The sequence below is a fragment of the Pyxicephalus adspersus genome, chromosome 5, assembly GCF_032062135.1.
Source record: "Pyxicephalus adspersus chromosome 5, UCB_Pads_2.0, whole genome shotgun sequence".
Taxonomy (NCBI): domain Eukaryota; kingdom Metazoa; phylum Chordata; class Amphibia; order Anura; family Pyxicephalidae; genus Pyxicephalus; species Pyxicephalus adspersus.
Window position 1 is genome coordinate 76,376,679 of NC_092862.1, and position 15,695 is coordinate 76,392,373.

A 15,695-nucleotide genomic window follows, 5' to 3' on the forward strand; every position below is an offset into this window, starting at 1 on the left:
CTGTTTCATTCGATTTAAATGCAGCCTAGCATTTGCATCACATTAAAATTTATGAGGGGTAAACAGCTGGTCACTGGCACAATAAATAATAAAACAACTACATAATGTCAGTACTTAATAAGAAATATTACACCCTTTTGCTTCATTACACTTTGCAAATATTTAATTTTCTAATTAATGCAATTCATAATATAAAATCACTTAGATGAAGCAAATAGAGAAAAGAAAAAACCTTAGGTGAATGAAATGTATACCCTATGAAATGTAAAACATTGACATCAATACATAATTGAATCATACAGTTACAGAGTTGAAAGTGTGCAATTATTCTTTCAATCTCAATCCGCTTTGGGACCAGACTGTAAGGGCTTTTCTTTTTTCTTTGCCATTAATGTGCATTACTGGAAGCAATAGCTTCTCCCTAAAGTCTACAGAAAAGCAAAAGAAAGGATCAAACAGCTTGCAAATTGACCCATTATTCCTGTTCCAGCACTGTTACAGCTAAAAGCGTTTTAAGTGAATGAAGCCGCCTTTTGCCATTAAACAGTGCATTAGGTAATTTGTGTAGGGTTTTAAAACAAATACTAGAAAATTTACCAAAAATAATATAAGCTTTGACAAGTTCTGTATTTAAGGGCAAATGCAGATTTTTAAAGTTTACAAATGTTACACAATGCCACAGAACTGTTAAAAACAAAGTATCTAAATCATGAATAACAAAAGGTAAAGACAAAGCTGAAAGTTAAACCATGGTAATCTGTAGATAGCAATAAAAATGCATTTGTCTATTTATTGCTAAAATGGGAAGAAATTATTCCATTAAAAAGAAGATATTTAAACGTTTAACTACACTAGTACATATTCATGCATTTATGAAAGACATAAGATACACTAATTTTTTGGGTTTTTGAATATCTAGCCCTGTTACTGGACCTTTTTAACATGCAGGAACCCTTGAAATAACTTTCAGGTCTTCAGGAACCCCAGCTATAATTTCTCTATCCACAATTTATAGTAGATTAATGTGGTGGTCAATAGGAAGAATGTTTCTTACATTGATGGCCAGTGTGAAGAATGTCCCCTTACAAATCACCAAAATTGTCTTTGATATGTATTAAACTGACCTGACTGCTCATTGCTAAAGGACCCCGAAGCGACCTCTGGAGAAACCCTGGGGTTTCATGAAAAACCTATTTGAGAAACCATGGTCTAGACCACTGGTGGCCCGCGGCTCTGGCCGGTGCACCCCCGAGTGGTATCATGAGAAGGACCCCCGCTTGGGGAGGCGCACCGGTCATAGCCACGAACCATGTCCCCGGTACGGTTTGCAGGCTCAGGGAAGTGGGTGTGTTGTGTCTCTGAACACAACCTACCCACTCTCTCATCTCAGGTTTAGACCGCATACGTTACCAGAACCGGTAAATTTAGAGGTCCGTGGGATGAAAAAGTTGGCGACCACTGGTCTAGATCATGTTTGCACCTATTTTATAACCTCATAATGGCTGTGCCTTGAATATTACCGTGTTATCGCTGCACCTCTTTACCATGGCTGTATCCATTTAAACATTATGTATGTATATGTGCTGTACTCCATAGCATAAAACTTTGGTTAAAGATTTTTTAACCAAAACTACTGTGGTCTAATGAAGCAGGTGTAGCCATAGGAAATAATGAAGAAATATAAATTACTGGCATGATCTGGTTGCACTGGCAGTGAAACCTAAACTTACAGTGTTTTTAAACACTGGGAATTTACCATCAGATAAAAGCCTGATGATATATAATATATATATATATATATATATATATATATATATATATATTCCTACTCTTTATATAATGCTGAAATTTGTGTTCAGTGGCAGATCTTGCTTATATTTTTGTGAAATATTGATCAAATCAAGGTATGTAATTATTTTCTTACCTCTTCAAATTTTAGTGCAATCATTGAAAACGCTTTAAAAATGGCATCTGTTGGTCCTGTTATTGTTACAATTCGTTCTGGGCAGGACCCTTCTGATATGTTGATTCGTGCACCACTCTTCAAAAAAAATAAAAATGAAAAAATATACATTATACATAATTATACATACATTTATTTATTATTATGTGTCCTCAGCTACCCAGAACCCTAGCAGACAAGTCTCTTCAATCCAAAATGGATGTGACATCAGATGAGCCTGTTCTGGAACCTGGGACACTTGTTGTCTACGTTTCCTTCATAAAATTCTAAGTGCAAAAGCTAAAAATTGATCGTGACATTTGAGCATAAATGTTTGTTTTCACTTTTCTCTAGCTCTCTTTTTTTCTAAATATGACTTAATGACATTTTTACATAACAGCTTTCTTTCAGCTTCCATCCCCCTATAAACCAAGAGGAAAGTTTAAAGTGGAGGTTTACCGTCAGTGGATGAAGGTGGTTAGCAATGCAGTAGTGGGAGAAGGTAGATATTTAACTAAGTTAGTGACAGTGCAGGGTGGTATAAATAATCAGAGTCACTGGTCAATGCAGTGGGTAATAGGAGATCCATAGATGTGCCATGAAGGTCACATAATATAGGACACTTAACAAGTTACTAAAAAGTAAAAATCCCATATTGCATGCTGTGATAGTGATAGGCAATCTATGGACATTGCTCACATGTACAAGATTTCACATGATAAGATGATATGCAGCATGTAGCTTTTTGGCCATCCTGATTTGCTTGGTAAATGTAAATGTCATTTCTTAGTGAGCTATTTACATTTCTTTTCCTAAAGACATTTTAAAGTTTAAATAATCTCAAAATCTACATTTTTTATTATTTCAATATTTTAAAAAATGTGTTCCTGTTGCAGGTTTTACAACATTAAGCCAATACCTTGTAATTAGCAGCTGCGTGTTTGCTCTTTCATTTTCCATGGAGGGAGATTACGTACACAAACCTAACTTGCCCAAGTAAAAGTACGTACATGACAGGCAGACAATGCTGCTGCTAATTAAGGGAAATGTCATTATTTGAGAAATGTTTGCTACAGATGCCATGTTTATGGACACAGTAACCACAGCTGACTACCTACTGTTTTAAATCCACCAAATTATTTAATTAAAGACTTTTTAAAGCATGCAAAATTTGGACAAATTGTGATGTTTTCAAAAAAATATCTAAAAGAATCATTCTACCTGTCACAATACTATGCATGGCTTTAGAGGACCTTCCAACAAGTCTTTGCTTAAAACAATTCTATAAAATAGGAGAAAAGCATACCAAATGATTGAGGTTTCCTTACACTCAATTTACCTGATACTGTATTAAAAATGTAACTAAATTGATAGAAAAATAATAGAATATTTAGTATAGGAGTAAAGAAGTAGGATAAGATTTCTGATGATCTTCAGATCATGATCTTCCATTAATATCTGTCTTCTGTTTAAATAATTAAAAAGGTATTTAATAGCCCATCTTGTTTCTATTAACATTAAAACAAACCAGTAGGACTATTGGAGGCCTTGTTCTGAGTTATTCCCTTTTACAATGCTGTTTCCCAAAAAATGTAATTACCCTCGTGGAGCTTTTTAAGCCATTACACTTGATGTACTTTCTCTAGGTTTGATAATTGAAACTAGTAGTTTTCCTTGCGGCCACTGTTTTTTTTTTCTTACTCTGATTACAGCGAATTTGATTAAATATAAACTAACTTGTTCAAATTGCAATTTACTTTGTGAAGACGCTTTTTGATTATTCCATTATTAGATACAGGCCATTATTGCCTCCATGGGAAGCAGACTTCATGTGAATTACAGAGCAACAGCCATTTAACGCTCTACAGGTTTGGATTGTGGCATACCAAACAAAATCATGTCTTGGGAAAATTATACTTGCATACTCAAGAAAACAACACAGATTTAACGAGACCCTTTTTTAAAGGAAACTTAAATAAGAAGGTGACAGTGGCTGCTATTGCTGATCACTTGACAGTACTGCAAACTTCTTTGGGGTAGATATTTAGAAACCATTAAACCTTTTAGATATACCCAACAACCAAACAGGGTATTTTTTTTAAAGATGATACCCTACATTTTTATCTTAGTACAGATTTTCTTCAAAGCCACAGATTTACATGAATCCCACCCGCTACACTGTGCACTTGGCATATACTTACCTTTACCTTCTCCTTCCCTGATTACTCCTTTTGGCACAAGGGCTGAATGAAAACTGTACTGTATAGGTATGAATGTGACTTATTCCATGTGACAGCACTAGACCGATTAGTCAATGGGAGTCCATAGCTATCTCTTCATAGCAAGTGTGTGCTGCTGATATAGGTGCAAATAAAGTGTATATGTAGCCAAATATTTTTTCTAGTATTGCAAAATTCTTGGGGTAGCTATTCCCCTGACAACCACTTGTTGCATCCCCACCAGTGAGAGTAAAAAGAAAACTAATTCAAAGGAACAAATACAGCAAAATGAAAAGTAAACATTGGTTAAAAACCTATTCTACTTTACCCAAAACCAAAAAAGGGTTTAGGGTATACATACATTTTAAAGTGAATCCGTTTCATTTCTTCTCATTAAAAACTTTTTCCTCAGTTCCAAAGCTCAAAGCTAACCTATCAATACCTCATCAGGACTTGCAAATGAGGAACCGTGGAGAAAGATCCTATTGGGTCATTGCAAGACTCCTTTTTTGTATTGACTCATCATACGCCAATGAAGAAGAGTCACCCAAGACTTGTCCCTGATTATTTTAAATTCATTCTTTTGAGTAATGATAAAAAAACTACAGATATGACTAAATTGTGTGCTTTTTTTTTTTTTTACGTAAAACCTTATTAGCCTTCCAATATGGCACTGGTGTTCATTCATAGTATTTCTATGCCTATGTAAAGCATTGTTAATTCTTTCAACTTGCATGTCATCTATACTAAAATCCAAAATTTCTCCACCAAAATACAGTGCATCCTCACCATCAAATTGAAACAGCACAATTACTGACTTCATAATATAATTGTTAGCCTTAAAATAAGAGAAGAGATTAAACATTTATACACTTTTCATTTTTAAGATCACAGCTGAAATAATATGTGCAGCCACTGAGTGACACTCTTACACCTTTCCTGCACAGCATAAATATTACACAAGAACATAAACATTGTCTTCTGACAGAAATTGAGAAGGATGCACTGACATTTCTTATTCTTACCTCCTCTCTCATCTTCTTAACCGTCTCACCTTTCTGTTTGGAAACAAAATCAGAATAAAAAAAGAGGCAATGGTTAAGTCTGGGAAATTTCGGAATTGTACAGAACAATCACAAAAGTAATTTATACTGCACTGACCTTCCCAATAATGCTTCCAACCTCCTGTAAAAAAACAGAGAAACAGATTATTGATGAAAATAATAAAAAAAATGACATGCCATTTATGTTTAACTGAAATGTACTTTTGCAGCTGTGAAAGTTTCCTAAAACACAGATTTCTTAGGTAGGCAGAGTGTATGTTGTGGAATGGTGGGTCTGGCAGAACTTGGGGGGGACAGGAAAGTGAGAAAAAACATATTACAATTGCCACAGGTTGGGGTCTTCTGCAGAACGTTGCAAGCAGGCTTTTACAATGAGATGGAAAGAACTGTCAACGTGTAGTGCCTGCTATTACATAGTAACTTCATGTTTTTATTCTTCTAACAGGTTTACACTAATATAGACTACCATTATAGAACAATATTTCTCATACTGTATTTAAGTCACCTTGAGTTCTTACAATCAGAGCTTACATTTATCTTTAGAATTTTTTTTTCCAAATGCCAAATAGTTCTAAAATATACACTAGTGTTTCAAACTGTAGCCAAAACTTGCAATTTTAAGTTGGTAATGGTAAGACAGGTTTTTATTACTGTTTATGTTGATGCAAAATATAGCCGCTACAAAAAAATAAATTACATGGTAGAGATGCCCCCCCCCCCCACAAAAAAAAAAAAAAAAAACGACTAAATATAAGGTGCTTTTCTTATATTATATGCCCATGTTGGAAATTCTGTTCATATCCTGTTATGCTTAGATACAAGTTATAAAAAAAAGTTTTGGCTGTAGCTGGTATTTTCATTATAACTGAGTATTTCAGTTTGCTCTAGCTAGCTGAATTACATTTCAGCTTCCTATATTTCCTCTATCTTGCACAAACCCAGCAATTAGGTTTTCTTTGTAGTAGTTTGTATTTCTGCCTCCTATACAAGGTTGATGAAAAGGTTTACATGATTGCAACCTTATTCTAAAATCCATCTTTAAGTAGATGGTAAAAGTCTGTTATAAGTAAAAGTACCAACACAATTTCAACATTTACATTAGGTTGGAAATCACATAATTGTGGGTAGTATTAAAAGTGTTACTTTTCTTTAAAGACAGTAGTACACTCCTGGAAATACATTTACATCTAAAAGTGCCTTAGATTCATTCACAAGCATAACTCCTCCGCTAATATTTCTATTAAGAAGATGGACTATTTTATTGTGAAATAATCATTCCCTTTATTAGGCCTTTTAACATAAAATTACCCCCCCGCCTTAGCGCTTTTGGGTAAAAGCTGGTAAAAGCTAACCAAGCAGAGACCAAGGCAGGGCAAGATAAAAAATGTTTCCACTATGCAATGATGTACTCATATGAAAACATAACATTTTTTAGCCACTAAGGCCCAAACAGCATGATATTTACTTTACAATAAAATTTAAACATAGAGGAATGCTAGCCTGTGAATCAAGTACCCTTCAGACCAATAGAGATACTATGCCTAATGATATGCCAAGACCTGGTAACAATTTCAGAAGGGACAGTGTCATGTTAGTAACACAATCTGTGTTGTGTTATGTGTATCTTTCATTCTTGCCTAATGTTCGCTCTGCTGTTAAATTGGAAAAAAAAAAAGTTTTTCTTGGCTGCATATGTTTCCTTCACTAAAATGTCATCTCGAATTATTGGTGCCCTGAAAAGTAATTGAAAGATGTAAGCTAGTGTCAATTAACACTTACTGGCAGATGCTCATTATGTTTAAGGCTAAACTGATTGATGGATTAGCATTCACTAGGAGGATAGTGAATAATCACATCATGACTTCCTCTACCACTCTTCTTTATTGAAGCAAACAAAATGTGACAGATTCATCAATCACAACAGACACATCAATATAACTGCAAATTCACCAACTGTTATTGTGCAAAAGATAGGAGCTAGCATTGCTCACTCTTTACAGAAAGCTTAGTGTAATATGTAAAAATTTGAATGATGTCAAAGAAATTGTTGCATGAAACTAGTCACTTCTAGTATTCAGAAATCTCTCTTTCTACAGAATATGCAGTAGATGGTGTATTGTGACCCATATGAGAAGTAGCATAGACTGTGTTGTTACCCAAATTGAACAAAAAAGGAGTCTATAGTGTTTACAGAGTTTTGCTTTGACTTTTTGCAGTTTTTTTTTTTACAGAACGCAAGGCAAGACTAAAAAGTATGAACAAGAGAGTTTAAACAAGAAACAACAAGACAGACTAAAACAATAGATATACTGTAAATATCAACTAATAATAATATTTTAGTTTTAGTTAATACCTGTATCATGTCTGGTTTTCATAAATAAATATTATAAATAAAGGAGATCTTCATGGTGTAACATATACTGTTATAACACTATTTTTATTTGGTGCTGCTGTAATATTTTGGTAAAGGTTGCCAAATGAAAAATATATAGAATTTCGGATATATGTGATACAGTATATAGTGGTACATTAAGGATCCCACAAATCTCTAAGACAATCCTAGGTTAGCTGCAATAAGTATTTTTTCCAAATGTTTGTTTGGGTTTTTTGTGTAAAGCACTGTGTTATTTGTTAATGTTTTTTCAAAATACAATTACTATGTATGAGTGTATAAAACAAAAAAAAATTCACAATAAAAATATTACAATAATTGTCTGGCCTCTTCATGCCAATAAAGGCAATAGTGAATAGTGTGTTAACCTATGACATATATTTGCATACTATGCCCTCTCCATACAGTATTCAGCAGGTTAGCAAAAATAATAGACACATTATTTACTAGCAGAAAAATAATCTGCTCCCCTGTGGTTATTGTTGCCTGACCTTTATATTGAACTGGGTCTGACCACAGTATTTTACTGTACTTGTAGAACTTATGGATACCCTGTATTCACCCTTGGAATTGCTTATCTCTAACATTAGGAAGTTGATCATTGGACTCCATCCACAGAGCTCTCTCTTATTAGACAATATATTAATTGACTCTGCTCTGATATTGTTTACATGGAAGACTATATTTAATGGGGGTTTTGGGATATTCTGGATTTTCACTACTCTCTTATTTAGGGCTAAGTTGTTTTACCCAAGGCATTCTGGTTAGATAGACAGTATGGTTAGCTCCTACCTGGGACAGTCTAGACACAACGTGGGAAGAATGCAGTACCTTCTGAGAGTCAAATATTGGGATCTTGGGAGATGTTTGTTATCAATATGGTGTATTCACTCCATATTCTTAGTTTTCAGTACTCACCATTCATACCCTAATAACTGGGTTATGTAGCTTATTAGGGTGTAATTGTATTGTCATGTCACCGTATGAGGAAACGGCAGGTTATCCCGACTCACACAGTATGCAGTTACTTTTCTAGGGTAGGGTCTCCCCTGTCTCAGTTGTGAAGTGAGGGACTGACTATACATTGCAATATTCTCTACATTGGTCTTGCTAGTGCTCCTGTCCCTTTTCTTCCCCTTAGCCTTTTCTCTCTTTCTTAGTCTCCTTCCTGTCCCTTTCTTTTCCTTCGGCTCACCCCCTAGTTTTCCACCAAATTATTTTTCCCTTATATTTTAAAAGGTACGTTTGTAACTAGAAAGAAAGAGAAAAGATTCCAAAAGCTTCGGAAGAATATTGAAGTCTGTTTAGGTTAAGTGCAGTCCGAGTTCCTTTTATTTTTGTTGCCATTGTTATTTCCCTATCTTTTTATTCTGTAAGTATTTGGCAGTAAGGGTACTATTTGTTTTCTGAGACCCCATCTTTCTTCAGGTTCAGATTATGTGTAAAAAAATTGAGAAGTCTGAGTGGTTGTTCAAATATGGCACATCGTTTGGCTCTGCAAAGCCATGTCTTGTAATCTGTTGTTAAGGGCCTTTAGTAAAAAATGTTGTCATTTTGGAACAACAGGGAAATCTCTCAAATGCTACTCAGCACTAGAAGGTATATGAGATTGCAGGAATGTGTACTCTGAGGGCCTGATTTATTAAAGCTCTCATTAAAGTGATCCAGCAAACCTGGAAATAATTTTCTTAACAGTCATCTGATATTTGTTAGCAAATGTTTTCATCAGGTTCACTCATGAAAATGTGTCTTCTCCAGTCTTGACGAGCTTTAATAAATCAGCCCCCGAGAGTTCATCCTTCCTGTCCAGTGAGCTTTTTGTAACTATTCGATGAGTCTTTATAGATTTTGAGGATATGGCACTTGTCTTGCTCCTTTGGAATATGTTTCTCTTTTGAATGCACATCTCGTTAGTTGTAAATGCTAACTACCCTTCTTTCTCTAAATAAATAAAGTTATAAAAATAATAAACTTTTTTTTTTTTTTTTTTTTAGAAATATTGCTACTGTATTACTAGAAAAGCCTCATTTTAATAATAAAATGATTATAAATTGTTTGAATATTGTTAACACAGTAAATACCTCACTACTTTTTAGTGCACCAGGAAGCATAACATTATCTGCACAAGGTATGGGTCATAAGCATTCATTTGAAAGCAATAATCTATGTGATTACCTGAAATTATAATAGTAAATGAAGACAGCAAAATTAACCTGCTCCCTCAAACATGACAATTTCCATCACGCTGCAATTATCTGTCTAATCTCATTTAGTAATGAGTAAATGGTCTTTGGTTGAATACAGGAGCATTTGTTTGTGAGCACAGAGCAGAAAAGTCTAGACAGCAATGTAGTTCTGTGAAATATAAACAGTTGTATTCACTGGAATGTATTATGTGGCACGGTCTGCTTACGAAGATCAGAATCTAAACCTCCCCCTAACACTACAAAAACTCCCTTGGCTCTGCAACCGAATCATCACTGGCAGCCAATCAGAAGCTGGTGTACAACAATCATACCCCACCTGAGGGAGGAAGTTTAAAATCAGTTGGGGGTGGGCACAGGGACAGGGTATAGGAATGTTTTATAGTGGGGTGCCTTGCTGGGACTGGATCCACTCTTGTAGAAATGAATATACTTCTCTAGGAATTATTTTTTAAAACCTGGACTTAAGTATTCAGTTTCCTTAGAAACATCTAAGTATGTAAACTGTATTCATTGGTTAGCTATAGGAATAAGAGTAGGATAACAGTTTTTGATCCCATCAGAATAAAAAATCTTGCTACCATTCTGATGCATATTTTGGAATTATCTTCTTACAATAGCTTCAACTTCAGCAGTGTTTCTACTACAATCATGACTGATCTGAAGCATTGTTCTATGCTTGCATTAACCCATTGTTAAAAATTGCACATGTTCAATTATTGTCTGTGCAGCTCTATTAAAAAAAAATAATAATACAAGTTTAATGAGCTTTAATGGGGGGGATGGGACATTTCTACTTACTTGTGAGATACTGATGATGTGGTGTAGAAGCCGTAAAATCACCAAGAACTACAGGAATTTACAGGTTTACAGGAATTCAGTTGGCAAGGATCATTGATTATGTAAAAGTTGGGTCTATCAGCCTTTGCCTTCAATCAAAGATTTTATGATGTCAATGGCTTGGAAATTGGATTTTTTTTTTCAAAGTTAAAGGTATGAAACCAATGTAACTGCTTTAAAAGCAATATAAGGGAAAAGGGTGGTTACAAAACTATTTTTTTTACTTTAATATAAAATGGTAGACAACCTTTTTATATAAGGTAAAAAGTACCTTCTTTTTTTGAGGAGGGGGTTTAAAAAAAAAAAAGTAATGCCCCTCCCCTTACTGTCCTGATCACCCCGGTGATCATCATGACTGTATGGGAGCACAGAGCCTTTTCATCAATGGGGGGGGGGGGGGGGGCAGATTGGCACTCCTTTTTCCCCATCTATGTCACCCAATCCCATGCCTGCACAGTGCAAGATAGGGTGACATATGAAAAAGGAGGAAGAAAGCCAAACAAGATGGCACCGTCTGGTTCTTCCTCCACACCGGGTCAGAGGAGTATATACCGGCATCAAGCAAGACCTGATACAGGAAACCTCTGGCTGGATGGACGGATCTGGTAGGTAGAAGTGATTTTTTTTTATTCAGTTTACTTCTGCATCAAAGTTTAGCAAAAGATAAGAATGATATAGCAACAGAGAAATAGTCTGCCATGAAGCAAATCAAGCAGATCCATTCAAAGGAAATATAGACTGACCTAAAATGCCAAAAACCAAGTGACATACCTTTCCATGCATTAATAATCGTATGGTCAGTGTGACATTAAGACCCCCCTCTGGTGCGTTTGCATCGTTGGTGTTCATTTCGGGCACTTCTCTTGGCACTTGGCTTGGCAACAGGCTGCTCCCTTCTTGTTTAATCTGCTGGGACAAAATATCACAGGGTCAATCAAGCAGCACAACATGAACAAGAGGTAATCTGATGACCTGTAAAAATACTTCTGAACACGCGTTAAGAAAGTATATTCAACTTCCCTTTCTCTTCAGTGTAAAAAAAAGATAATATAGATTTAGGCAGATTATTTCAAATGCTCAAATATGTTTTCAAGAAGGGATTTCTAACCCATTTTGCAGTTTTCTGTCTAGTGTCAATGTGGAAATGTTGCAGTGACAACAAATAATGTATGTCAGCAGGTATGAATCCTTCATAACACCTATCAAATGCCCAGATGATTAGTGGCAACTCTTGGAACCATAGTTCAGAAGACCAACATGATCCGATTCCTTCTTTCATTCTCACCGAATGAAAAAGAATATGCTTTGTTGATATTATTCAATGTAGATGGTGTGCAGGGTATTCCAAACCATACACCACAGGAATGAGCGCATTAGAGCGTGATTACACTTGAATACAACATATAAGAACAGAGTCAGCTCCTAGAGGACGTGGTATGAAATACTTATTTTTCTTTTATTGAAAGTCAGCCCTTGTGACTCAACAATGTCATCCTTTTCAATCAGATGATCATATCTAAGGATGACAAGATTTCTTGTAATATTGCACAAATTGCGTTTTCAGGACCCAAGGACCACTACTAAATTCAATGGCAAATTGTTTTGCTCTTAGCCGATGGGGGAATCTAAAAATGAAATAATGCCTAAGAGCTCATATTTCTGAGAAGTCATATATCAGCATGATTCTAAAACTGTAATGTAGCTACGGAGAAAACAGAATATCATATAGTAAATTATATAATAATATTGCTTTTTTTAGAATACATAAACAGCTGGTATATATTGAATAATAATGTAATATATGAAAAGGTTGTAAGCAATTTTGGGCACGTCCTCTCCTCCTCTTGTGTCATTATTTGCATCTGTTCTGTGATTTCTAACCCCTATTCAATGTACAGTGCTGCATAATAAGTGCTTAATAATAAGTGCATAAAAATAATAATAATAATAATAATAATAAGTAATAATAATACATAATAATAATAATTAATCAGTGCATAATAAGTACATATAGTGCTGCATAATAGGCTCTATATATACAGTTTATTATTATTATTATTATTATTAATAATAACAGAGATTTAAAGTTTACACATGTAGAAGGACTCTCTCCATGTCTACATGTGACAGTACTAATCATTGTAATCATAAGTACTAATCATTGATGTCACATAGGACAAAGGAAAGTCACTTGCTCCTCAATATCCAGACATACTGTTGGTCCCTTTTCTTCCAAACGCAAAAAATTAAGTGAAGGTTTGAAAGAAGAGGTTGTATTAGGTGCTGTTATCCAGCATGGGCATATCACTTGAAGTATTAGCTGAATTGTATGTTGTATGTCACACATGCATTTCACGTGAAACGAATGACACTACATATAAAACTGACTAGCATTTCACCATTATGGGTATATATTTGTTTTATTGCCAGAATCTTAGATTCACAATGAGCATGTTCTAAGTTGCTAAACAAACTGATTTATTACATCGCATACCTCTACATTCTAGATGCAGTTTCATGCAAATATGAATCACAACGAAAAGCCGAAATGATGTAGCAATAGTCAGTTGTCACCTTTATCTAAGCACCAGATTTGCAATGCAACCTGTTCATGAAGACCAAATCACTTTGGCCTGTGGCTCAAAGGATATTTTTGTCTCAGTGCAAAGCCCTCATTTGCAACAAATGAACCAAAAAACTGTTTGCTGAATTGTGCAATGTCAGAGAATGTTTGTGTCTGTAGATGCCATTCCCTCCAAGGACGGGGACCTGCCAGTTTCAGCTATTGTGGGAGAGAGATTTCATAATCCCTTATGGCGGATTAAGGTTTTTGTAAATCTTTCATCCCTTTGCCATTGAGGTGCAATAAAATAACCTGCAAAGCAGTGGTTAATAGCATCATTTAAAATGTAAACTCTTCAAGGTATATGACCTTGACCTAACCTATACATTTAAACAAACCAGAAACACAATCTTCCTGGTTACAAGTAATATGCAGTAAGGTATTATCACAAAGCACTTTATCTGATTATTATCCAGATGAGACTGCAATTTTAATTAAACTAGTGTTGTCATTAAAATTTGAATCCCCTGGTACAAAGCATTACTTTTCCAAACTATTAAAACATTGCAGCAATTATCACCATGATTAGCAGCATTCTTTGTACTAGTAAAGCAAATCAGAATAATCCAGCGGATACTACTCACATAGGGAGTTTGCACTCTTGCAGTAGGGATTTTTTGTGAGTATGCTAAACTACCTGCAACTAACCTTAGCTGCAAATTTGGTAGACTATTTGCTTTAAGATTTTGTCAAGCCAAAAACCTGTCTATCTAGTTTTGTATAGAATGCAAAAGAGTTAAAAGTTCTGCTGTATTTACTGCTATCTGGGACTCTATTAGAGAAATATACCCTGCTGGTATGGCTTTCACTTTTTTTAACAGCGAGGTACAGAAAGACATAAAAAAATCCTCTTCATGTCTTAAAGAACCTCATCCGAACCAGTGAAGAAAATGTAATGCTGCAACAGGAGCTATACTGATTCTTGATTATAGGTCAGGTCCACAAACACGTCTCAGCATAATAACTCTGTGAATGCATTATTCGTCTTTTGAATGTGCACAGAAATATTTTAAAACACAGAAAATCGTGGTGGTTGGAAACCTTACTCCAGAATATATCTAATCCCTGGCAAAAATCAGCTTATGAGTTGCCACCCTTTGATGATCATGATCTTTTTTAATATGTTTCTATCTTTAATATTGATGTACAAATCATAAACAAATCATATACAAATCATCACAAACAAAAAAGCAAATTCACAATACAGAAGACATACAAGTAAGATTTATACTGTTTATTTATAGGTTAAAGCTATATGACTTGGAGGTTGAATATTAGAAACTTTAAAGAGCCTAAAGGTAATGCAACAGGCTGCAGTGTAGTACCGTACCGTAAATACTTATAGAACAGAAACAGATTAACTTATTTATCAGAAAAATGTGTTTCAGTAGCATTTTCTTCTCAAAAGAAAATAGATGAATTATTCGGTCAATGCAGAGACCAGCATGGTGGAGTGGATACACAGCAGGTGAGAACAACTAGTTAGGTTAAACTGGTACTTTACAGAGCAAAAGAATGGAAGATAGAAGAACTGAGATAAATCTGTCTGCAGAAAAAAGGGCACAAGTGGGGTATAGGAAGTTAAATATGAACTAAATGGCAATTTAGTTCCAGTGCAGCAGCTCTGAAAATCTGGTATAAGAAAAAAAGTGGCCCTCCTGAAAAATGCCAGCAGTCTGGCTGTAAAGAGAGGCACGTAGCCGTAAGAATTAGGCGCAGTGCCACATGACCAGGTGCGAGGCATAGCCCAGAGCTTGTAAGGGGTTAAGGAAAAGGTAGTGTTGTTAGAGGGGGCTGGGCTAGTATACAACGTGGGGTAGGAGGAGATTAGGAATGGGAGATGTTAATGACAATGGTGTTTATAAGGGATGGGCTAGAAGGTCCGAGCTACCCTGGTCATGTTGAAGCAGTGAACCAAAAATATTCAAATCAGAACAGCAAAATGACAGGAAAAGAGTAGTTCCATCAGTGTCGATTAGAAACTGCTATCTATGTATTTCTTTCATTGGAACTTTTCTTTATTAATAAAATATAAGAATTTTAAGGAGAATTTTAATCAGGAGAAATGCAAATTCCTCATTTTTTTCTATCCATAATATTTCTATTTAGACTTTAGAAAGTATCACAATCAATCACACGATTTAGAAATTGACAATTACAGATTTTATGATTCTGTAATGACTGGAAAAACTTTTGTGCATATTTTATGTGAGCAATTTACCAATTACTTTGGTCTTCATACTTATTCATCATCACTAGAATTTGAAAACATGTAGGGCCATAAGGAAGATTTAGAAAATTTTTATTCCAATAAACTCTCAATTTCATATCTGCATCCAGCTAAGTTTTTGAGAAAAGAGCATGGTTTATATAAAAATGCTATGAAGACCATTACGAGTTTACTGGAAAAT

The 15,695-nt window shown here is 35.0% G+C and overlaps 1 protein-coding gene across 10 annotated transcripts in view; it reads right to left on the reverse strand.

Moving 5' to 3' along the window:
• Positions 1-15,695, reverse strand: part of LOC140331146 (poly(rC)-binding protein 3-like) — a 430,678-nt gene that overhangs the window by 42,568 nt on the left and 372,415 nt on the right. For 8 of the 10 annotated variants that reach the window (XM_072411907.1, XM_072411900.1, XM_072411901.1 and 5 more), the window contains 4 exons: positions 11,433-11,567; positions 5,323-5,346; positions 5,187-5,219; positions 1,925-2,041 (listed from right to left, as the gene is read on the reverse strand). In XM_072411907.1, the coding sequence (XP_072268008.1) occupies positions 1,925-2,041; positions 5,187-5,219; positions 5,323-5,346; positions 11,433-11,510 (252 nt within the window). In that variant the 5' untranslated portion in view covers positions 11,511-11,567. Of the gene's footprint in view, positions 1-1,924; positions 2,042-5,186; positions 5,220-5,322; positions 5,347-11,432; positions 11,571-15,695 lie in introns of all 10 variants that reach the window. The other 2 variants (XM_072411905.1, XM_072411906.1) reach the window with 1 other exon arrangement.